Below are 26,217 nucleotides of genomic sequence, written 5' to 3' on the forward strand. Positions count from 1 at the left end.
ACCTACCTGCCAAATATGCTGCTAGAGGAAGAAGCCCTTGATGCTTCGTAGTCAAGGCTTTGATCTTTAATAAAGCCCAGCAAGTCCAAAGAGTTGGGACAGGAATGGAATGAGGAGAACTTTCCAGCCTGATTCTATGAAGTCTTTGCTTTCCCCCCCAGTATTTGCCCCACAGAGAATGGCACGTAGAGGGTGAGGGGGATTTCTGGGGACGGACCTCAACTACATTCACTATCAGACATGAAGAGGATGGAAAAAATAACACAGTTTATTGTCAAATTGAATCAAAGCATGAAAAAAAAAATCACAAAGTTACACTGTAAAGAAATTTTGTTTTTATCACAAAAGCTCATTAAAATCTAACAAAACAACCCATTGTCAAGCCAGGAACTCCTCCAACAACCCTCAGACTCTTCGAATGCAACATTTACTGAAGTGCTGGGAATTCATAGGTGGTGTATGAACAAAGTGATCAACCCTCGCAGAGGGGGCGACACGTTTCTGCGTTAGTGGTGACTCCTCTCTTTGCCTTCAAGTAGCAACAGCCTTGTCCTAGCTGGAGTCCAGCCCCAGGCGGTGGCTACGCCTGATGGGAGCCAGTTGAGTTTCGTTTCTTTGTCCAGTGTTTTCCTGCAATTTACATCCTGATCAAAGGTGTCTGCATCACGAAATTAAAAGGCAAAATTAAACGATGCCAGTCGCACAGAGAAGAGCAGTGGGAGGTACGATCGCAGCACAGGGTCCACCGAGGTCTGGTGGGTACAGCTAAGCTGACACAGCCATCACCTCAAAAACTCAGTGTGCCGCCGATTTAAGCGATGACCACATCTAACCTTTTCAAACTGCTGTTTGGGAAGGTGTGTAACTGCAGATGCAGACCTACTTTACTGAGTCAAACCAAGCTCTTTTAAGTCCAAGATGTTAGTGCATGTCCTGCGCTTCAGAAATGGTGATTAACATGGCAGCAGGCAATTAGGGGACAACCTGCTCCTGTGCTCCTCAGCACAGCTCCCTCCCAAACACCACTCGAGAAGGCTTTAAACAAAACACGCCTGGAAGCTTTTCAAGTTTGAGTTTGCCAACCTGTCAAAACCAATATATTACCCAAAAGATCATTTATTTTTCCAGGAGCTCCAGCAGAACCAACAGAGGAGTCCAGGAGAACTTTGCCTGGTCTCCTGCCAGCATAGCTGGGTTGGTAGGAAGTCTCGATGGCCAAGGTCGTTTGCCAGGAAAACTGCTGGAGACTGCAGGATCCCCGGGAGCTGCAGCCCACCTGGAAGAGCCCTGCCCCATCTTGCAGGGAATTTCAGAGCGGTTGGCTTTCCTTCTGAGTCAGAACACAATAAAAAGGGGAAAAAAAAAAGAAAAATATTGCAAGGCAGATGCATAGAGGTACGTTTGTAGACTACGGTGTATTCGATTTTGCAAACACTTACTTTCATTCAGCTAGGATAGAGCAACAGTGTCTTTCTCACCACCATAAATGAGCTGTTTTATGAATTTTGAAATGCTTGTTTTACTGAGTGAAAGGCAGGCATCTTCAGCTTAAGTAGCAGCTAAGGAGACTGGTAAAACTGAAAAAAAAAAAACCTAAAAAAAAAAAAAATCAAAAAACCCAACCCACCAGTACAAAGTAAAGGCAGTCTAGGTCATCCCAACCAATCACAGGAATAACTAAAACATATTTCCAATCATAGGAATAACTAAAACATATTTTTAATTGCAACTAATGTGTTATCTTGAGCCAGCTGCTTATCCTAACAGGCCTGAGGTTTTCTGCTCATAAAGTATTAATGATATGTGCCTTTTCCTAGAAAGGAAGGCTCTGCCTAAGTCCTACCGTGTCAGATAAAAAGTCCCAAAATAGACTTTCCAATGAAATAAAGTGTTTTATTCAGATATGCATTTGGATACGGCAGTGATGTTAAGAACAGCTATTCAAGTAGCTGAAGTAAGCCCTTCAAAAGAACTCACGCAGCTTTGAGACTTGAACAAATTATTGTATGATCTCATCCAAGAGATCTAAATAGCTGGAACATCTGCCAGAGCCACCACCAATTTATTTAGCAGAGTTCATCAGTAGTTCATCAGCTCTTGTTTGCACAAGCAGGTGCCAGGGCAGTCAATAAGGAGTCCTACACATGACTTAAACACAGGAGAGGGGGAGGAGAGGGGAAGAGAGAGGGGTGATTTTACTATCTAACACGGATGTGCATGAGCAGGAATAAAGTCTCTGTCAAATTAGGGCTATCACTGAAGGAGAAGTGCAGAAATGCTTTTTCCCAGAGAAGTATTACATGCACAAGTAACTATATTGTTAAAATTTTTTATTTGTGACAGTAAAGAAACCATTCAATACCTGATTGACAACACTTCTCTCTCCTGAAAACACTCATATGGTTATCTGTAGTGTTTCTCAAGTATCGCTGGATTGTTCATTGCATTAAAGTGTAAACAGCTCCATTATCAGAAAAAAAAAAAAAGAAAAAAGAAAGAAACATTTCCATTGCTTACTCCTCTGTTAAGAAGTTCCCAATAGATCTTTAACAAGAAAGAAAAAAAAAAAGTCAGCTGGATTTTTACAATATAATGTGAAACAGAAGACTGACAGCTGGTTTTGCATAGTTAGCCCAGAGATTTTTAAGCAATTGCCCCACGCGAGTCTCACCTGCCCTCCTCGCCCCACAAAGGCATAACATCACAGCACCTTGGAAATCAGAGGCACAAACTTGTTTTTGTTTTACAAATAGGGCTGTGCGGTACTGTGTTTTATTAGTTTAAAAAGAATCTGTAAAACATAGGATTATGTGTTTGGAAATTATAGAGCTACACATTTTTTTGTTTGTTTTTTTTTGTTTTTTTTTACACTGAAATTTCAAAAGCTGCAACATCAGTACACACCAGTGTCATTTAGATACTTTATTGTCCCCAACCAGTCTAATCAAAATCATGCTGTGATAAAGTGATTGCGTACACCGACAACCAAATCTCTTCAGGTGTCGAGTTTCTTCCATGTATAACTTTGCTGTTTAAAAAAAGATTAAAGGGCAAAACAAATAGACAAGTTATTCTTTCCGAAGCTACCTAAATGAACACAGCAATATTGTACATTTGCTACGACCTTCCACTCAAGCCCTGCCACGCTTCCTGGTGGTTAACAAAGATTCTGCGCACAGCCCTAGTTTACAAATGGCAATTTAATCGTAACACTTCAGTTGAATTTCAAGAATCTAAGGCATTCTGCCTTACAGCTTTATTTAAAAATACCTATACAGGCAAAAAACCTTTTTTAACCCGACATAAAAAGGACAACGGAACTTCAGGCCAGTCAGCATCTCTTTAGCTGAACAGAATGACCAACTGGAAAAGACTTTGTAATACTTCTATAATACCCAGAAATAGAATTGAAAACCAGGGTTTATAACAGCCCTGGTGACCTGCACTTCAAAATATGCAAGTGATTTAGGAAACAAATATTTTTTCCTATTTTAATTTTTAAAATCTTGTATTTAAAATACAATCAAATACCCGTATTGCAATTTTTACAAACATTCCACTCATTATCTGACTTTACGGACAGAACTGTATTGCTTCGTTAAAACCTAGAAACTCTAAAGATATCGTGTATGTATATTCACGCAAACTTAACACTTGAAATTTCAAGTATGATGATAGTGTCAAAACAAACAACTACGACAGTTTGATCCCTTTGGCCAAATCTGAATACCCAGGGAAGTCCAAACCTGACTGCAGAGCACTCCAAGTTTTATTTCAATGGGAATGAGTTAAAATATTTCATCAGAAGTTATAGAAAACTCTTAAGATCCCAGCAGAGATCAGAAGTGTTGTTAAGTTTTTGGCCTTCGTGCCATTTTAATGCTGTACTAAGTTAAAAGAAGTTGATTTTTCTTGAAATTTGCGGATTTCAAGAGCCAAAATAAACAATAGAGAACAAGTATGGTCGTACAGAACATCATCAGAACCGTTCTTCCAGAGGCTGGTGCAGAAGTTCCGTCGTCCATTATATGTGGATTTTAAAACAATACAAGACACTTTAATTATCAACATTCATTCACAGACTTAAGGCAACTGGTTCATGAAATCGCTGCTTTCATAAATGCAAACTGATGACATGGTTCCTCTCACGTACAACAGGTCACAACCATTAAATGGTCTCGGTGGGTTATTTATTGTCTAATTGGAAGATTGTTTGGTCTAACTCTAGCGAGAAAAGTCTTTGAATTTTTTCAGCCATTCCTATCATACCTGCACAACTAACTACAACCTGAATACTTCCCTGCAAACTGTATCTGAAGCCTCAAAGCTACAAACACAGTTGAAAATACTGCTCAGAGAACAACTTTTTGGCAGCTTACAGTTTCATTACTCTGAAGTCAAATACAAAATTAAACAATCTTAAACTGAAAATAAACGTTAATGGACTAACCAGAATCCATACGTCTTTTTTTTTTTCTCCATTTGTTTTAAACAACATAGGCATGTTTTTTTTTTTTTTCTTAATTTGACAGTTTTCTCTTTTGTTGTGGCACAGCATTATACAGTACTAAGGTAATGCCAACTGGTAAGAAAACAAAACGGTGATGCCTTACAGACTCATGAGCGTCACGGGGTTGCCTCCACCATCCCTCGCTGCCAGCCGCAGGGAGCAGCTGGTAAGTCAGCTTTCAGTTTTATACTGCACCGACGACGATCTACTCACTGCCTGTGTCGGCTGGCCTGCCATTCTACGAATGAAATTTGTTAAGCTGCTTCACCAATGGTTTAGACGAGGATGACAATCCAAGTCCATCGCAAAAATTATTTTCCAAGTCGTCAACACTTTGAGAAAAATAGAAAAGGTGAAGGGGATCTGCTCTCCAGAATTCAGCACAAAGCTAATTAGAAGCACCAACTACTCCATTTAGTTTTCTCTGATGACAGCCACACACAGCTGTAATTTTTACGTTTGTAGATTTCTGGTGTGGAAAATAATTAAAAGGTGACAACGGAAAGGAAAAAAACGTGTGCCTTGTTCTTAAAATATATTAAATTTATTCTTGTAAAAGGGTACCAATGACACTACAGAAGATGCTAAGCAGGTTCTCAAGATTCAGAGTTGAGACTTACTCAACCCCAAAGCCAGAGGACCACTTTTAGTCTAGGCTAGTAACTTCTGCCCTTCTAGCACGACTTGATAAAGCTCCCAGTCTGCACCTTACACCTTGGGGAAGAAGAAATACAAATCAGAGATTTGTGGGAAAAATACTTTTTGCATTTTTATATACCAAAGAAAGGAGAGGGCTTCATCCCAATTGAATAAAAAAAAAAAAAATGTTTTGCAGGTCACCTTTAACTGAGTTCTCAGGATTAATACCTAGGGGTGGGTTATGACGCCTGCATTTTATTTATTGCCCAAGTCTGCAGCTTACAGAAAATGTTTCGTCGCACAGGCACAGTGGCAAAAACAGTATAACAGCCGATGGTCAACTCCATTTGGTGAGTATACAGTAGCAGCAATTAAAAGAAAAAAGTACTCCAAACAGCTCAATACAGATCCAGCTTACCCAGATGGGTTTTTTTAAGAAAAGAATCTTAAACTAATAAATAGATCTCCTCCCCATTCTCCCCAGATAATGGTTTTCCAAAAAAAAAGAGAGGCATGGCAGTTGTGCGTAAGCAGAGACAATAGAACTTCATCTGTCTAGAATAAAAGGTGCTTTAGATCTATTAGCCACCTTATTTTCTCAATTCCACCACTCCCTAATACTCAAACAACTGCAGATATGTTCAAAACTGTGCCCAAAATCATATCGTATCAGTGAAACAACCATGTAATTAACCCAAATCACCCCTCCCACAAACGCTTAAACCTTCTGTGCATGACAAAATGTAATAGAACTTAATGTCATTGTGGAGACAGGAACCCAGCATCTTTGTTTCAACTTTTTCCTTTGTTATATATTACAGTGCTCTATAAAATTTTTCCTTTTTCCTTTTAAAGCATTTAGACAATACAAGACTAAAAGATGTCTGGAAATACGTCTTATACAAAAATGAATTTTTATCTTAAAATAACATTCAAAAAGGCACTTCATTCTGTAAGAAAAAATTCAGAGTCAGGTCAACTGCTCTAAGCAGGGGGGTAAAATTGTCTGCATAGTGGGAGGGGAAGAAAGGGAGAGAAATTCAACTGCTGAAATACAAGCTTCTTTTTTGGCATGTTTTAAGAAAAGCTGATCCAGTAAAAGATGTCCACTTATGAAATTCATTAAAAGAGTCCCATTTAAAATAGCTTCTTTTTTTTTTTTTTTTTTTTTCCTTTAAAAAAGTAGTCTGAACACATGACCTTAGGAGTCAGGCTTCTGAAGGCTTAATAGCATCACTCATGATTGTCCTTCGTGTCCAATGTAACAGGAAGATCAAGAGTAGCACTTCTGACACGGGTGACCTCCCAAAGCTTACTTTTGAAAGAGCTGATAAAGATGGAGACAGCCTCTAGCAACTGCACTCTAGTAGAAGTCAGTCAAAGTTAAGGGCTACCTGTTGCAGAGTTTATGAAGCATACTGTAAACTTCTTCCTCTTTGCTTAGTCCTTCAAAGAAAGGAATAAGATCTAGCAGCTCTGTGTCCGTCATGTCATCAAACCAGGACTGCACAGGCACCTGAAACAGAGCAAACAAATATTAAGATGACTGTATGATGTGAAGAACATGTGAGTTTTGCCTATGTAGAAGTCCTGTAATACTCACTGCCATCACAGTAAGGCAAACTGCTAGTCATCAGCATTCAAGCAGAGTACCACGTTCAACTCCACATTTTCTAGTATGCAACATCAACCCCAAATCCAACTATAGAACAGCTGACATGCAGCTGACCTTCTCCTACATGTCCAGGTAACCTACAAGACCCAACACTGGGCAGCTCAATTTGTTCTGCCTCCTTGATATTCAGAACAGACTGGAAGGAAGACACAGGTTATGAAGCTGTACTGACACTTTATTTACAGGCAATGCTTTCCCCCCCCCCCTAAGTATTATCAGTGTGAGTCACTAAACATAGGCATGCAGCAACAGCCCCTTCTGGCATGAGGTTGCAGAAGAAATATGTAAACAGTGAGCACAGAACAGTTCTCTGATTAAAATATAAGACCTTGAGAGCAGGTTCAGAAAATAACACGTATAACAACACTTCTTAAATATGTGGGCTGAATTTAGGGAAGGAGTTCTGTGTATCTTCACTATGGAAGTATACTGAGATCTTTTAAAGACTATCTTGGCTCTTGTTACAAGCTCTGGTTTCTGCAGAGACTCGAATATCAGTTAGCTAGCAGCACTTTTCTATACATGATTAAACCACTCTGACAAAGTCCTTAATTTCATCTCCCAAATTTCTACAGCTCATTATTTTCTTGGCACTGAATTCCGAGATACCAAATGATGATCTGGATCAGGTTTTTAATTTTAACCATGAACATAAATTAGAGCTACAGCTTCTGGTTATTATAAATAGCAACTTTAAACCATGTGTGGCACCAGTGAGAAAACTGTTTTCACCCAATCATTTACGGCATCCCAGTGTTATGATCTGAATTTAAAAGTTGACTGCTGCAAGATAAATAGCTCACGTAAAAAAAAAAAATGCTATTCCAGAGAGGCAGGTCCACGCAAAACAGTGTCTCTGATAAAAGTTTCCTATGTTAATTTTAACAGTTGACAAAAAAGGCAGGCTAAAAACATCAGAGAAAGCTTTGCACAGCCTGGTTGTTTAAAAGCAGTAGATCTAAGGGGAGTTCCAGCTTCCTATCCTGGTAGCTACAAAACAGATGTGAGCATTAATTATCTTGTCTAATAGAATATTTTCATTCACACAGTGAAAAAAGACAGAGTACCAAAAGTAGTTCAAGTAAACCATCCTTTCTGCAATCACCACTCCAAACAAAAAACATGCTGGAGTGCAGCTTCACTTTTTAGAGCTAGGTTAGTTATTCAGGTTCTGCACCACTTGGTGATTCTCAAAACTGATGGACTTCACCAAAAAGCTAAAACTGAAAGCAGACGAACAGTCATGAGTATGACACACTGTCAAGATCAGTTTGCCCTAGTCCTTCACCATTTGGCAGTAAATACCAGAACTTACCTGCAGTCTCAGAAAATACAGAAACTAACACAAGTTAGTGTTCTGAAAGGCTATTTTCTGACTCAGAAAGTCTCAGAAAGATAAAGTTATGCTTGAGTACTTCCAATACTAAGAATACTTACTGCATTTTCAGGATGGAAGATGTAAGATGCAGGAGAATTATCTACTATAATAACTTTACTCAGCTCACGCCCCAGTCGACTCAGATCCTTCACATAATTTCCTCGGTGGAAAACACAGGATTCTCTAAAGAGCCTTGCCCTGAACACACCCCAGCGATCCAGTAAGTCGGCTACTGGGTCTGCATACTTAAAAACAGAAGTCAGAAACATGAAGTTAGGAATGTGCAGATAAGGTTAATTCACAGAACTAGACAAAGAAGGGACACAATTCCAGATAAAATGCCTTTTCTTCATTTGCTTCCCTGCTCCTTGTTAATTAACTTACATTCCTGCAAACCTGAAGTGATTAATAGAGAGAGAATGCAAAAGTAGGACGGTTGTCTTTCTACGGAAAGCTAACCTGCACTCTAATGTTTTCTGTGATTTATCAACTAGGTTTTACTCTTAGGGCCAACTTATAGTTACCCTAGAAGTTACCTAAAAGTCTATGGATCCAGAGATCTCACCTAACACTACCACAAAAGCAACCAACACTAACAGAAAACCTATATGAAGCCATTTCCACAGCTGATTCCTTTCCATGTGCCTCTGAAGATAAACTGCAATGAAGGCATCTGAGCTCGATGTAGCTTTTTCTAATGATGCCCATGGAGCCACTGGGTCAGTAAGAATCTTAACATCACCAAATTGCACAATTGGGCCACAAAAGATCAGATAAAGATGTTATTAGGAAAAATATCCAAGCATAATACTGGTAAATTCTCATATAAGATGATAGTTTATGTGAGGCACAGCTTAGAATCCAACAATTGATATAAACTGTCCAAGGAAAAGTATCCAAATAGACCAGAACATGAAATAACCATGTACTTGAAAATGGCAGTTCTAACTTGTTTTTTAAGGACAGGAGTTACCATTTTCCTATATTTCAAACTGAGAAACAAAACTGATGTTGAAATCAATCATCTCTTGACTATGAAAACTGCTAGACATCTAACTGCAGTATGAAATTGTTCCATTATTTAGGATGGTCACAATGTGACTGAACAGAGCATGATAAATAGAGTGCAGGGCAGAACCCTCTAGTAAGGCAGAGCCCTCTAGTAAGGCAAATGGGGTCCTGTCCCCTTCCACCATCTCTACACTAGGCTGGAGTAAAAGCTTACTATGCTAGAGTGTTATTTAGAAATAATCAACATAATTTTACAAACAAGACACCACAAATACAACACACTGAAAGAAGTGAAGAATTTAAGATGTCTTACTACTGTAACGTCTACGACAAAATTACCTACGAGGTACTACTGCTACTGGAGACCAGAGGGCACAAAATATTCCTGTTGATGTTTCAAGCTTTACACAGTGCGTGACTTTCTAACTCCAGATTGCAATTGCACCTTGACAGAACAAAAACGTGTTCCCAATTTTCATATGCAATTTCTGAATCACTGGTTGATCATGTAGATAGCGTTAAATACAGTGTATTTTATTTCATGCCCAGCTTTAATATACTGTTTCACTCGCACGCTACTTGTTCTAATTTCTCATAACCATGGTAACTTGTAAGCCTTTCATATTGGCATTATGAGCAATGCATGGAGGCTACATTATGAGACAAGCCCATATGTGATGGGGTTACCATGGAAACACTTACCCACACACTAGCAGACAAAGTACACACTGTCAGACAAAGAAGCAGAAAAGAAGGGGAAAAATTAAGATAGTACCAACTGTGGAAATAATTATCCATAGAAAACCCAACCAAAAGTCCACTGACCAGCATCGTAAGGGCTAATGAGATGAAGAGAGGAACAAACCTTGGCTAGACTGGCTGTGAAGAGCACACATTCAAAGAGCTCTCCCATCCTCTGAAGAAACTCATCCACATGTGGTCGCTTCAATACATAAACCTGGAATGACAATGACTACTTAGGTCAAATGGTGTTAAAGGCAAAAGGAAAAACAAAACAAAAGAAAACACTCCTGTAATCCTCACACTTGAAGGAACAAAAGTTAGCATGGAAGCAGATCAAATGAAATGCTGAAAGAAAAAAAAAGTATATAAGATAGAAGTAGACATCCAATAATGAGAAATCTGAATGCACGGGCTGCCAAGACCCATGCTGATTATGCAATTGCAAGTACTGTGCATCATCTGGAGTGATGCTTCTTGAAAAATCTCATTAAAGGCAAAGAGAGACAGTAGGGCTTCTCAAGAAGCGAGGATTCAGCTCTCTCAACCGAAACGATTTTGGTGCTGGTGTCTTCAGTCCTGAAGGGCTTTACAGAAGGAATAAATCTCATGAAACCTCTATGACGACAGGAATTGCACAACAGGGAACTGTTTTCTTCCTGTGGCTAATTCTTTCATTTTTTTAAATTCCAAGTGCTAAGTACCGTATCTCACTACAGAGAGTTATCAGTCATCCGGCTCTGCAGAGAGCTTTCCCCAAAAAATCTTCACAGCACCATGCAGAATGTCGAGCAAACGCTGCTTTCAAAATTCGGTGGCAAGATCTACAGCATCTTCTACTGTGCCCTTGCCATAAAGACAGTAAATACTCAGGACCTCTCTCCTCTTGCAGCTTGGTTTCAGTGATGCCATCTTGCCTTTCTGCACTGACAACCACACAGGCACAGCCTGGCTGCCTACTGTCAACAGCCTGATTAATAAATATTAGAGCCTTCTCGCCTCTCTTTTCAGACTAAGCGAGACAATTTGCCTTCACAGAAAATACCAAGATAAGATAACTGCTGCGCAGAAAGCTTACAAGCAGTTTATTTATATTTATCCATCTTGTTTGCACTTAGATTAGAAGTTTGAGAGAAAACGCTGGCAGCATTTTATCTTCTTCATTTGGCAAATAATCCTTAATACTGGCAGTTTCAAGTGAGGTCTGACATATAGCTGAACTCACGAAGAATTGCAAGACTGATACAACTTCAAGAATTTCTTTCTTTGATACGTAGAACTAGATTAATTGTATGTATTTTACTAGATTCATATTAATAAAGAGGTAAAAAACAGAAGGCACGCAGAGAAAAAGCCTGAAGGAGACAAATATGGAAATGCCAGCTTGAAATGTAACAATTAAAGCCCTTAGCAAAAGAAGAAAAAAAATTTGCATAATAGGGACTTGAAATTGAAAACCTGAATCTGAAAGCAAAGTTTTATTAAAAACATAAAGGATGGAGCTGTACCTTAATGATTAAAGCAGAAATATTAATTACTTTTCCACTTCTTTATGTAGAATATAGCTCATAGCATAAAGATTTGATCTGCTTTAAGTTATTTCTATGAAGTTTAACTAAATTACTTCTGGGCCCTCAAATTCAAACAATACATTCAAACTTTGATACAGATAACGATTTATAACCCAGATTTGTTTATTTTTTTTTTTTAAACAACCACAGCAGCACCTAACCAATCCAATAAACGTGACATTTTATGAATTAAAGACGGTTAACAGATGTACTTCAACACCATTTTCTTTCCAGATAATTACAACAAAGCTTCCTGTATTACACTAGCCATAAATCAAGTCATTTCCTCTCCTATAACAATGCAATTAATTTTTCACTTAAATTTCACTACACAAAGTTGTTCTGTAGTATTTCCTTTCCATATTATATCTTCAAATTTTTAAGGACACAGACAGAAAGACAGTTGCAATCCCTCTGCGTTTGGGCATCCAGAAAGAGACTATATGACTTGCCAGTTATAAGAGGAAAGACAGCAGGATGCGAGTTACTCCTTAACTCTAGAGTTCATAAGGAAGTTCTTAATTCTTTAGCCTTAAATTATATTCCTACACTCATTTTCGAAGGCAGAAAAGGGACACTTCAGAGTCTTAAAGTCATTCTTGGATAGTAAGTGCTGGAATTTAGCATTAATTTTTAAACTATTTTTTAAAACCTAGTGTTTTCAGCCACAGCAAAAGAAGTCTCCTCTTCGCTCTCCATCCCTATCTACGCCTGTGTCAGTCAAGTATTTCCACTTGGAATGTAATTACGAACTCCAAGCCAAGGGTATGAACTTTGCTGCTTGCAACATAACCCACCTCCTCCATGAAGAGAGCATACAGTAAACCAACCCAGTAGCTACAGCCCGAGAGCTCCTTAACCACAGGCTTGCGGACAGCAGTGGGCTTATAAAAGCAAGTATTTGCAATATGTGCTCTTTTGGCAATTTGTAGGTCTCCTAATACTGCAACTAGTCAGTGTGAGCTGTAAGTACACAGTATTTTAAGTTGTATTGTCTCGTTTCTGCAGTTTAGATCTCCTGATCCACCACGGAGCACCCTCAACCTCCTCTACTTGAGTTTCTCTTGCTGTTTTGCCTTAAATCTTACCTATTGGGCTCTGGCCAACAGATTCACTCCTCATATTAAATGTCTTTATTAATAATAAATGTGATCTCCTAGGATGAGGTCTCACAAAATTTTTCCCTTAATTCTCTCCCTCTCTAAAAAGCCCCAACTCCTTCACTTCACCCCTTTTTTTATTTTTTAAACACCACTGTTTGTGTTTTGTTTTGTTTTTTTTTGTTTGTTTGTTTGTTTGTTTTTCCAGAACAACATATCTTAATACACTGTATGGTTATTCCCCTTCAAGTATTTTTTGAGAAGTCCTACTTAGATCCTGGAAGCAACTGCAAGTCTACTGGTATCCTGGGCTACAAAATCTCTTTGGTTTACTTCACATAAAAAGCTTTCTTCAGCTGACAGTGCAGCTCTTTTCTCCTCTTCCTCCTCATTTGGAATTTTTTCCCCTTTACTTTGTTAGCGGCTGGACTTGCATCTCAATGCTGCATGGTTATTTGTGGCTTGGCTTTTTCCTCTGTTGCCTGATGTCTTCAGTTTAAGTCTCCAGACTAACTGGCTCCTGGCACTTTTCTGAGATTTATATACTGCCTTCAGGGCATTAAAAAAAAAAAACAACCAACCCCTCCAGTTTTTCTGTATTGTATGCTCCATAATTTCTTCCTTATCACAGTAAGAATTTAGAGGAATAGAGTCTTTTTTTTTTTTAATTTAAAATGAACCCTACTCTTAAAATGTTAAGGCACAAATCAGGCACTAGGCATGTTTTCACAAGATTCTGTACTTACAGCTGCTAATGGCAGAACACAAGTAATTATCTTTAATTGTTTTCAAGCATTTGGTATTTCCACATACATTTTCTATACCTCAAAGCAGTCTTAACCTAAAAAGACTCAGTATTTCTGAACCAAAAGAGAAACCCAGCTCAATTTTAATCAATTAAATAGGACACACAGAATTGCCTTTCAAAACCAGCTTTACAACAATAAAATCTTCAAGTAACGACAAAGAAATCTGCCCATGACAACTCAAGCTCCTGTAATCTCCCGTTTTGTGGGCTGGGTGCATCTTCTTAACAGCGAGCAGAAAATAACATGCATCCTTGAGCCTCATCTTTCTGGTTCACACAGTTGTGGTTGCCTCCCAGTGCAAGTAACCAAGAATAGGCCAGCTAGAATGGATACAGCCTATCCTGGATTACTTGAACCAGGCCACAGCCTTCTGTAGGAAAATTAAGGGATTTTGTCCTTTATAGAAAGAAAGTTTATTATTTGAGCAACGTTTTCCCCCACCAATAAAAAACATTTTGTACATTACATTCAAAGTATACCTGCCATACATTGCTTTAGCTTTCAACAACTAAAAATAAGCAATTGTTAAATGAATATAAAAAACACTTAAAAACTAGTTTTACTCACTTAATAAACAAATTACATTCAACACTGAAGTTCCAAACCAAACTCTTCCTGGCTACCCTCTTTACTCTTTGACACCAACAGTAAGGCGCAAAGGCACTGCAAGTCAATTTGGATAAAAGACAAAGGACCACCATACCCTAAAAATCTTCACTCATTGGGGATTAAAGCTGTATTTAATGCATGGTTTCTAATCTGGGGATTGTGATTGCTCTGCACTTGTTAAATGGGAAGCATGCTCCAAAAGAGAGGACGTGTTCTTGCAGAAGTTACATCAAGGGTACCAAACAGGTTGAACATCTTCTCTCCAGCCACTAGAGGAAGTTTTTTGAGGATGAAAGTAAAGAACACTCTCAGCTGCGACACATTTCACTGGACTTCCCACAGCTTCTCCCTTATAATTTGGTAGAGCAAGGGACCAGTTCTAATTTCCTTTTATTCAGGGAACCAGAGAGAAATGAGAGAACTGGCCAGAAGAGTGTCAGCTTGCATTAGAACTGCCCTTTTGTATCCGTGCCATCATTTCCAACACAAAGCGAGGGATTCGTCGCCTTAACTGTAGCTGCCCTGTAGACGGGCACAGTCTCTGCAGGCATCTAAAGACCCGTAACAGAAGGAAAGAGAGGTACCTCCACACACAAGTCATTTCCTTGTAAAATAAAATGACAAATCCTTTCTAAAGCCAAGGTAAAATAGGCTATAGAAATAAAGGTGTGAGAGGGACAAGGGGTGTTCAGAAAAGCTGTTTTTTAATCTAGGGAAGCTGATTTACCCAAGCACCCTTTAAGACAATGATTTGAATTGTCCTCACTATAGAAGAACAAGAGTCTCTCTGACCTTTGGATTATAAATGATATAAAGGAAAATAAACTCCCCAAACTAAACACAGTCTTTTTTGAATACCTCTGTTGCCCAACAAAAACTTATAACATTTACAATGAACAAAACTTGTTAGATAAGTCTCAAAACTCTTTCAAGTGTACAGCAATTGAATTTGCCACAACTTGTATTTTTGGTATATGAGATCTGAAGAATCTCGTATAATTTCAAATTTCTTTCTGAATGGGCACGTCTGAAATGCTGTTCTCCATTTGTTTTCCATTGGCTTCTGCCTAAGGCAGAGTTCAAGCCCAACAATACTCTGTCAGACAATCTCCTGCTCGATAAGGAACAAGCTTACTGGTAAAGTATGTAGGGATATGCACTATGGACAGTACGGTTCCACAACGTTTCACACATTCTGTGGTATTTTAAACAGGTGGAATTATTTCCCAATGCCAATGATTAATCTTTTGAGTACATAAACTGCTTAAAAAAAATGGACAAGCATTATACAGATGACAAATTCTGACAGGTAACAAAAATTGTTGATATCTGTTCAGTTTATGCTCTAAGTGAATAAAAAATTACAGGTTTGAAGTGGGAACCAGTTGTCAAAGCTCTACAGCCTGTGTTAATGCACATCAGACTAAGTCAGAATGTCCGTTTTTGCCCTTCAGGTTATCACAGTCAAATAAAAAGGATGGCTGGATAATAGTACATTACTTTGCCTGCAGAAGTATTACAAACACAGGAACCCAAGACTTTGCCTGTTCTGCACACCACATAAATTACCTTTACTTCTAGGATCACAAATTCCTTACAATTAACTTCACTTTAAACATCCATATGCGACTGAGATTTTTACCTGTTTTAGAGATTAAGAACTTGAAATACAAAGAGATTAAGCAACTTTCCTTGAAAATTACGCAGGAAGTCTCCAGCAAAGCACAGTCGGAGACTAACTTCACTTGACCCTCTCTGTCAAGAGCATCCTTCCTCCTGTTCACATTTAGGGTATGGACAAATCCACTCCCTTTGACCAGTTGTGTTTTTTTTCCCCATATGCAGTCATCTTGAGTGCCTAACTGCATTACACTTGGTGAAGAATCTGGAAGTTTCCAGGCTTTTGAAGTGCTTAGCTGTAAAGCCCAAATAGTCTTTTACTGGGTTTTGTTTCAAAATATAAATATATAATCTTGACAAGCTAAGTGATCACAATCCTAAGCCATTCAAAATTGTTAGGCAACCTATTCTATTCCCTTTGGAAAGCATTCTAGAAAGTTTTAGGAGAGAAAATGTTTGTGTAACAGCACCAAACACAACTAAAGGCCACATCAAATGAGGACAGACAATATCACAACATAAATCTCCCAAAACATCACTTATGTGTTTTAAGCATTCAGCTCTGGTGAACGTTACAGGTTTAAATACCCTGGATATCAAATTTTTCTACATAAGACAGGCACAGTGTAGAAATGTCACACAACTATGACTTTAAAACATGTTTCAGTCCACTGACATACTTAGTAATTATTTTAAGAGCGATAATTACACAGATGTTATTTCATAACAGGAAATCAAACAAAACTATGAACTAACTTTATGATCTATCAGTTGTTCCAAGATCATCCATATAAAAGACAACCTTCCAAAAATTAAAGTATTTAAAATCTCCATCTAATTACTTCCAGGGAAGATCTGCAACTCTGTAACTGCGTTATCTTTAACCTACAACAACCAACAAAAGATGTTTCAAACCATTTGCAAGATTCATATATCAGAAAGGCTCAACTCCACATTAACCAGTAAAACCCGTCTCCAGCAAGAACTTTAATGTCTGTCTGAAGAGGAAAATTTACGGCACTGTAATTTATTTCATTTCACGTTTTCAGAAATGACTACTGATTAAAGACACCAAGCTAACATACATGAAGGGGACTGATTTTCAAATTATGTATGTTTTGCATTTACTGAAAACCATTTCACAGTCTTAAGTGAAGTTCTTAAAGAATAAGACATAAAAATTAGTCTCCTTGCAATTTCGTCCAGACCTTTTAAAGATGCTGAAGTATATAATAAGTCCTATCAGGGGAACTTAAATTACTTACAGAAAGGAGACAGGACTTAAACATAGATTGCCAAAAAAAATGAAGAAATGTCTGTTCTTCCTTAATACTTTTATAAAGCTTTGTCTGTATGAACTACCAAGAGACATTAAAGCCAGCTTATGTCCTGTTTGTCTGTGAAGGGAATGAGAAAGGCAGTACTGAAGTAGTTTTTTCTGGCCTAGCAATGTTTGAAAATCCATCCTTAGATCTGTTTTGAAAATGTTTTAAAATTGACAAAGAGTCAAGTATTGAAGTCCTGACAGAGATATTCTGGAGAACTGAAAAAGTTAATATAGAGACTTTCTAGTTAGAAACTACGTACCTGACCACACAGGGATGCCTGTCTGGATGATACATTCCAGAGTATGCAGCTTTTGTATTTTGCAAAAGGACAAGTTATTGAATGTAAAGCAGCAAATGGAGAAAGGTAACATGCTGGGACACTGAGGACAGCTGCACTACTAGACCAACGCTAAAGGAACAGCAGCGCTTACCTGATGTATGGTTCCATCAATTTCAACAGGAACGATGAAATCAGCATTGCTAATTGGCTACAAAGAATGACAAGGAAATAAATCAACATTAAAAATAAGATCGTTAGAGGGAAAATTTCAGAGGCGTAAAAGAAAAGAGTAGTTACTTCCCAGGAACAAGTTAATAAGCATTATTGATTACACCAATCCACTCTGCGTGAGTGCCCTTTACACACACGAGTCAGAAGCCTTACGCAGCTGTATTCACTGGATACTGCGTTTCCCTCTTCCCTCATATTTATAAGCTTGTACAATGTAATATGCTTTACTGCTTGAATAACCCCCCCCACCAGGATAAAAATCTATTTGGATATCTCTTTCATCAAGTCTGTGTGGATGATGACAAAGAAATTCAGCTGTATGCTTCACATATTCTGCTCTGGGTCATCAATTGGTAATTAATTAAAAACAAAGATAGTGGTAAAAGTAATACCTAAAGGTTATATTTGAATCAGGAGCTGCAACAAGACTTAAGTCATATAGTTAAATGATTCTTAAGATGGGACACCTCAAGAACACGAACCAACAATTAATCATGCAAAACTGCATTTTAATTCAGAATAGAAGAGCAGGCACACTCTGTCCAAGCCCTTGAATCCATTCAGCCTGCTGAATACAACTCATTTCTTAAGACCTACTGTGAAAAACTGTTGGGCAAGTAAAATTACTTTGGAAAGCAGAAAAGTGCCCTTGTAGGCAGTTTAAGAGTACATAGTCTGATCTTGGCTAGGCACTACTGGTAGCTGAGGAACACACTGCTTCAATGTTTACTAGTTCAGATGGACATCAAGCTTGGCAGAATCATTCGGTACAGCTCATGTATTACGTCCATGATAAAAAAAATCATGTAAACACGCCTGGCTGAAGTTTGTAACTCACCCAACTATCTGCAGCCTGGAAATGGCTGAGACAAGGAGCTGCCAAATATAGTTTTAACAGGACTGATTAACAGACAATACGCTTCATGGATAACAGCCTAAAATGAAGGCTGGGAGTAGTTTGGCTGGTAACTGGTATGGCATTACTAAGGCTGGAAAACATCTTCACTTGGCTCTAGTAGGCTTGCACAGACTTTCCCACCTGGTTTTCTGGATCAGCCAACAGACTGATCTCAAGAACACCAAGGATGTGCCCCTGAAGAATCTGCAAGACTAGAAACAGTCTGCAAATCCATTCGGGGGGGGGCGAGGGGGTGCCAAGAAAGAAGAGAAACAGCCAAAGTACAGAGACTGAGAAGCAGGTCACAAACTGGTGAGCCTAAACAGGTGCTCTGTGAAAAACGGTAGGAAAGAAGAATCCTGCAGTATTAACCTGACAGAATCACTTTGATCCCATTCCCTGGAAAAATGAGATTCTAATTCCACTGTCAAACGACCTCCCTGCGAGGACAGCAAAATGACCAAAAGAATTTATATGGAGGGCAACACTCTCTCTCAGTAGTAAAGTAGTAAGGAAAACGGTTTGACCCGGCATCTGCAAGTGCTGCATCAGAGGGCAAATGAGGAGCTACACTGAATCTACTCTTCCTGACCAACCGCTATTGGCAACCAAACCTCCAGAGCAGCCTGTGCTGGGAAACTCCATCCTGCTGATGACGACCACTGTGCTAGTATGATCTAAAGAATTCCTCAAATACCCACAGATACAATCTAGATTTTTCTTTAGCTGACATCAAGAAATTTCCAAGATACAGAATCACAGGATGGTTTGGGTTGGAAGGGACCTTAAAGATCATCTAGTTCCAACCCCCCTGCCACAGGCAGGGACACCTTCCACTAGACCAGGTTGCTCCAAGCCCCATCCAATCTGGCCTTAAACACTGCCAGGGAGGGGGCAGCCACAGCTTCTCTGCGCAGCCTGGGCCAGTGTCTCACCACCCTCACAGGAAAGAATTTCTTCCTAATACCTAATCTAAATCTACCCTCTTTCTGTTTAAAACCATATACCCACCCCTTTCTGCCTCTGAAAAAAGATGGAGGGGAAGTTCCCGTCTGCTACCTGCATGAAGCCCCCGAGAGAGGGAAAATACTCTGCAGCATCTCTAATAGCCAGAGAAGAGGTACACAAAAATGTTCTGAGGCTTCACCTTAAAAGAAACCCACATGAACTGTCAATAAGACCCAGCCACCTAAGTTTTCAAGTGGCTGCCAGCTCCATGGATACTTTGAAGAGGCTTGCACACACTTGAAGAATTTATATATGTATGACTCCCTTACACAAGATAAATATTGTCTAGCAGCAGAAAAAGGTCATTGCAAGCTGCAAAGGTTTTGAAGCCCACTGATAAAAATACAGCTGTTACCAAACTTTCTTAACAGGAGCAACACCAACCAGATATCAGAAAAAAAACTCACTCTGTTTAGACAATCTAATTTTTGCTAACAAAAATTTGCTAAACAAAACTCACGCTCAGACTTTGTAACACTAACCAAACTACTCTTAACTACATATTTGCTGACCCCACTTGTACTTTGGGCACTACGTAGCTTTCTTGTTGGCACAAGTGACAAGGAAGAGGGGTGGACCGGGATTCTGCGCTTCATCAGGATGGGAAGACAGGAGAAAAGTCTGCAACAGTTTGCTGGATAAAGGCTTCTGGGGTTGTACACGTGAAGCACGTACATGCCTCGAATGGGAACCGCAGAGGGAGTGTGGAAGAAGACAATGTCTTTCCATTGAAACTCTTTACTTCAGTTAGAATTGTTTCTATTTAATAAAAAGCTTCAGAGTTTTAAATGTTCTAAAAGAGTTTCACAGCCAGTTTTGAATATGACTACATTCCAGACTTGCATGTGGTTTAATTCATTTTATATAAAACCATGTTTACATCTCCTTGATTTAGTAGCTTACGATTTTTGCTTCTATTATTGTTTTATGATGGGAATGATAACCATAATGTCTATCTATTCCTTTTTTACTCTTGCCAAAGCACCCCAAACTTTACTCCTTTAATATGCACTTAACATGAAAGACTAGTACCTCCTTAAAGCTTCACAAGTATGTAGGGGCATAAAAAGACAAGAATTACCCTCCTTCAGATGTTGCTGCTTTCAGGAAAGAGCACTTTAAATACTCTGCCTTTCTGGTTGCGTTAAAAAAAAATTCATCTGCATTTGAAATATGAAACCTATTTCACAACAGAATTATGAATTCTAAAATATCATGTGTTTTAAATAAAGCCTTTTGTACTAAAAATCACAGATTTATGTATGCTTTTACAGCTTTTAAGTGGGGACCTGCCTGGTAGAGCAGACATGTTTTAGCGAAAAAAAAAATACAACTAAAAGAAACTGCAAAAGTAACTTGATTATTCAGGCAGAACAGTGCGCACATAAGTGTTAAAACCCCTGCTCTTCTGGAAATCCACCGTATTTCTGATGACCGCAGTGACCTTACTGCAGCTGAAATATTGCCCTGTATGAAACAAAATCCAAACAGCATCACTGGACAGTGCCAGCCCCTGAACAACTAAAGCCATCTCCTCCACCACTTTGTTCTCCCTTACATACTCCCATCACAGGGCTTCACATTAAGGTAATGCCACTGTGGCTGTAAGACTAATACTGCAGAAACTCCAACATTTACCTAACACCATCTACTTCACACAAAAAAGGACCAGTTTTCTTTTCCTAGCACAAAACATTATTCAGTGTTCAAGACTAAGTAGAATAATCTTTTGATTTTTCTTAAATATCTACTCAACATCGTTTAAACACCCATTAAATATCATTTGAATAAATGGGATGATTAAAATGAGCCCACTAAGAAAGCACTCTGCAATAAAGGCAAACCTCAATCCTACAAGAAATGTCAAACGTTAAACATGTATTTCTTTAAAATGGTTACAAAAAAAAATTAATAACCACCTAAACTGAAACTCATTTTGTTTCAAAAACCAGAAAAAACACAGTACAGAGTTACCCACAGCATTCAGAAAGCAAACTTTTATTTTTACATTTCAGATAACATTAAGCCTAATACTTCACTATTTTTATGTAAATTTAGACTTTTAAATTCAGCTTCCCCTTTATATTTTTGACTCTCATTTAATTAGGAAGGCATGGTCCCTCCCCTCCCAATCCATCTGTGTTTCTAGTCCCCCTGAAAAATTCTCAAGTGCAAGTTCAGTCTGGGTATAGAAGACAAGGATCTGGCACTGAGGTTAAGAGGTTCCTGTATGCCACACCACAAATTGTTATATACCATTAGGCACAATAAAGACAGAGAAGAATCTCAGTTTCAGTCTGAGGCACAGGAATATTTGTTCTAGTATCTCCATATAAGGTCTTCTTTAAGTCAACAAAGACAGGCTGTTGCCAAATTCTAACCACAACATGAATTATGGTTTGCATATTTAAATGCTGGCAACTAAATATTGCAGGATTAAAACGTTGAGTTCACGCTAGCAGTGAAAAAACGGAGTGCAACCAAAGCTAGAAGACTACAAAATTGGTGGTAACTCCACCTTGCTACTAGTAAGGAAACACACTATTGATTCTTACAAATTCTCCAAGATCAAAGTATAAAACTAGCAGATGCTTTATGATGTGTGACATTTGCTAATCAGAAATGCCACCAGTATGCTGAGCCCATTTAGGTTATTTGTATTTCTGAATTCTTCTAGTCTAACTTTAGCCCTCCTTAAACAATAGAAGAATACCACTACTTCCACCACATGCTGAATTCTGAAGGGTTATAAAAGTTGCTTCTACAAGATGACGGACTCATCAGCAACAGCTAAATGCTATCTGCTTTCCTGGTGTGAAAGCTAAAATACTTAAAAATACTTACTGTGATCGGGACAGCAGCCTGACATGGAGAGCAATCTTCTCCAGCAACGGAGCACAGCAAACACTGGTGCCCAAAATCTACTGGTTTAAGGTACATCTACCTAGCATAAAGCTGTGCTGAATTTCCAGTCTCCCAGACTAACTATGGCATCATTTTAACATCAAAAACGAAACTCTATTTTCAAAGCAACAAGTTTTGTACCTGTTAAAATTCAGGTCCATGTTGGAATAGTTACCACTTAGAGCCATAAACTCAATAACCATTCCAGGTCTTGTTGCAGTCGGTGTGACTTTCTCAGAATCCAAAAAATAGCAACGTCTGTGTTACTCCCCTAACAGCTAAATTAGGATGAATAATCATAGGAGTAACAATGAGAACTACCAGGCATCCTGGGAGAGCCTGTAAGACTAGTTAATGTGTTAAGAGGCTTAACAGTTCCTACAACATTCACTGACAGATTCAAGTTGCAAGAGATCACTTTTGAATTTACTTACCTTAAATGAACTGTGCACTAAAGTTTCATCTAAATCAATGACCACACACTTCTTCCCATAGTCTGATGCTGTCAGTTCTGGCAGGAGGTATTTAGCTGGTGGCTAAAAACAAAAACAAAAGAGGAAGACAACAAAAAAAAGTAAAACCTCTATTGAAGGGGCATTCTCCTGCCAACATTACTATTCTAGTAGTTACTGGGAACTGAAATACATGACTCAAAGTTGGATGTTTTTTTCTGGGCTCATCCCAAGTACATGTACGGAAATTAATGGCTCATGCAATACCCATACAGACTTTTTTTTTTTTTAAATGAGAGACTTGTTTCGAATGCTCTCCAAAGCATTGGAAATGAAAATGGTAAAGCACCACCACTAGCTAAAAAACAACAGTAAAAAATGGGACATTTGAGACAATATCTTTTCCAGTGACCCTCTTCCTAATGCCTCAGTTTTGGATGCTGGTGTTACCCTATTCACAGTCTATGCCATCTCCAGCCATATCACACTGATGAATGTTTACAGAAATCGTTATCCCTGTTTGCTATGAAAGATGCTGAAGTGGAGAAATGAATTCTGAAGGAAGACAGCATTACTGATTTGATCTTCCAGGACACGTCTCCACTCTCATTTTTACCACTTGTGAGGGTGCTGACCACGAGCTTTCATGTGAATTACGTTCCCAATCAAGGTATTAAAATTGCAGTAAAGAAAACCCTCCTAAACCGGGCTCTTCTGCAGTACAGCTGCCCGTACTAAGAAATGGTACCAATTACATGAATTGACAATTTTTCTGAAAGCAAAGCAGACAGTTACATAGTCTTCCCATTGCTCATTCCCCACTTTAACATCCCAATTTGCAATACAGTTATGTTACTTTAAATTTTGGTACGGGATACTTCCTGAAGTAACAAAACACTCCTGTTTGGAGCTGAAACACTGCTGCCACTTGCTTAAAGAGTTGTTTTTTGTGGTTTTTGGTTTTTTTTTTTTTTTAATAAAAGAAAAGGACTAGCTTTATAGGAAAGTGTCAATAGGGGGAAGCTCAAGACAGAGAGGAAATTAAATAATTAAGAATTGGATACAAAACTCTAACTTGATTCTTTTGCTATCTTTTTATCTGTTCAGACAACGTTGCCCTGGTAAGGATGCATCTATCATGTTTTTTGTTCTTTTCAACAGCCTTTTGCAGAGGTGCCTGCAGAGGTCTGAGGCCACCTCTTTGGAGACAGTGGGTGACAAACAGATGACAGAATCAGAGTGGTTTGGGTTGAAAGGGACCTTAAAGATAATCTCGTTCCAACCCCCCGGCCATGGGCAGGGACACCTTCCACTAGACAAGGTCACTCAAAGCCCCATCCAACCTGGCCTTGAACACTGCCAGGGAGGGGGCAGCCACAGCTTCTCTGGGCAACCTGGGCCAGTGTCTCACCACCCTCACAGTAAAGAATTTCTTCCTGATATCTAATCTAAAGACGAGTCAGACACTCTCTGAACACCCTACAGCAACAAGTACAGACTCCTCATTAACCACTGATTGATTTCAGATGTCCTCTGAAGTTGATAGATACCAGCCAATGGTGCCTAGTAAGTTCTTGTTTAAATGAAGTAACTAACAAATGAGATTCTGGGCTTAAATAAAAGTGTCTTTAGGTAAAGTATAAGTTATTGGGGGATTTTTAGGAGTGCTCACTGAAACTGATTTAGTTCCTTACAATTAACATCAACAACAGTTTCTTTAGCTACCATAACGGAAGCTGCCTTGCTTACAAGCCACTTGTCTCAATGCATTTTCTCTCAGCACACATCTAACAGTGACCTTCAAGAAAAAACAACTGCTGCTTAATGCCTGTAAAGCGTGTGTTCACCACAGTAACCTAACCAGGCCAAAATTTATAGGACACTCTTTCTAGGTTATTGAGAGTCCCATGTATACATGACTTCCACAACTGCTTGAGCTCTACCCCTGCTTGTTTGCAACTAGGGCCAGATCTAAAGAATTTAGGTTTCTCACTGCTGTTTCAAAATCTAAAAGGTATTTAGGCATCCCACCTCAATTTTTCATAGTAAGAAGGATCCAAACTTGCAGCCCAAATAGACTAAAAGCTTATTGAAAGAAAAAAAATCAAACCCATTTAAAGATAATAATCTTCAGAATCCATGCTCTGATACTGATTTGTCTTTGAAGAAGAGAAAAATACAGGAACATCCCAAGAAACCTTAAGTGTACTTTTTCTTTTTTTAAAGAATAGCTCAGTTCATTTTTGTATTTAGACTGTTAGTATTTAGTTCAAATTTTTGACTAAATTAATCTGCACAAGCAGTTCAAAGCCAGCAATTTCTGCTGCTATATGAATTCTTTTTCAAACTGAAAATATCTATATCTATAGGAAAATATATGGATCTTTCATATAAAAACATGCATATGAAATATATGAGCACTGTCATATCACAGATATCTTTGTTTTTTATCTGGAAACTAGTACACCTGTCATCAGGAAAAGGATGGACATGCACCAAGGACTACAAATGCGAGAACCTGCAACTCTGAGAACCCAAATTCCTTGACTGCACGGTGAGAGACAGCTTGTTCCCATCCTCCTCATCCACCTGCAGCTCTGATTTCTCAAAAGCTGCACCTCAGAGAGGAACAAGCTCACCTGCGGTATCTACACAGAGATGCTGGTTACTGCTAGAGTTTCTCTCCCTTTTCAGTACTGCCTTCAGAGGCAATGTGTAATTATTGACCTAACTTTATCTAACAAGACTACACCTCAAAGTTTTTCCTGGGGAAATTCTCCCACGAGGGCACTCCAACCTTCCTATAAGCTTTGGCTTCTTGAAGTCAATCTGATCCTGTTTTCAAAGACACCTGGTCAACAGTTCACACATTTGAAGATCAGAAGAAATAAATTTTCCATTTCAAAACCTGTATCTCTGTTGTCTTCAACTTTGAAAACACATTTGCCACCTGATAATCTAACAGGGACAAGGAAACTATTCTGAAGCTGAAGGCACTACAAGTTGCGAGACTGCTAAACATCTGGTGTAGGACCCTGGAGCAAGGATGACATTTTTGAGGCTTCAGGAACTTAAAGGATTTGTACATAGGCTATCAGTCCATCTGTTTCACCGTTCAAGCTTTCCGATCTCAAGCAACTTCCAAGTGCCAAGAGCAGCAAAGCTTTTAGGCAGAAACAAGTATTACTCAATATTGTATTTTAATTTCCTCCCTAATGCAGACATAGCCAAGAAGAGCTGTAATTATCAGATTTCCATCATAGTTAATAATGAATAGTTACAGATCTTTTTCTTTTTTTAAACATAGTAGCTTTAAAGGTATCCAAGATGATTAAGAGTATTTAATTGTGGCTAACAGCAACTCATATTTACTATGTAATACCCTCTGAAAGACTGCAGGCTTCCACAGAACTCAGCAGAAAAATAACATGTGGTATCTCAGGACTGTAAGTC

General features: G+C 38.7%; 1 protein-coding gene across 3 annotated transcripts in view; it reads right to left on the bottom strand.

The window, feature by feature from the left end:
- Nucleotides 1-246: 246 nt before the first annotated feature.
- The window catches only part of CTDSPL (CTD small phosphatase like), an 88,189-nt gene continuing 62,218 nt past the window's right edge, over nucleotides 247-26,217 (bottom strand). For all 3 annotated transcript variants that reach the window (XM_068404636.1, XM_068404635.1, XM_068404634.1), the window contains 5 exons: nucleotides 22,747-22,848; nucleotides 17,423-17,479; nucleotides 10,079-10,171; nucleotides 8,262-8,447; nucleotides 247-6,665 (listed from right to left, as the gene is read on the bottom strand). In XM_068404636.1, the coding sequence (XP_068260737.1) occupies nucleotides 6,540-6,665; nucleotides 8,262-8,447; nucleotides 10,079-10,171; nucleotides 17,423-17,479; nucleotides 22,747-22,848 (564 nt within the window). In that variant the 3' untranslated portion in view covers nucleotides 247-6,539. The remainder of the gene's footprint in view (nucleotides 6,666-8,261; nucleotides 8,448-10,078; nucleotides 10,172-17,422; nucleotides 17,480-22,746; nucleotides 22,849-26,217) is intronic.

The sequence above is a fragment of the Nyctibius grandis genome, chromosome 7 (genome assembly GCF_013368605.1).
Source record: "Nyctibius grandis isolate bNycGra1 chromosome 7, bNycGra1.pri, whole genome shotgun sequence".
Taxonomy (NCBI): domain Eukaryota; kingdom Metazoa; phylum Chordata; class Aves; order Nyctibiiformes; family Nyctibiidae; genus Nyctibius; species Nyctibius grandis.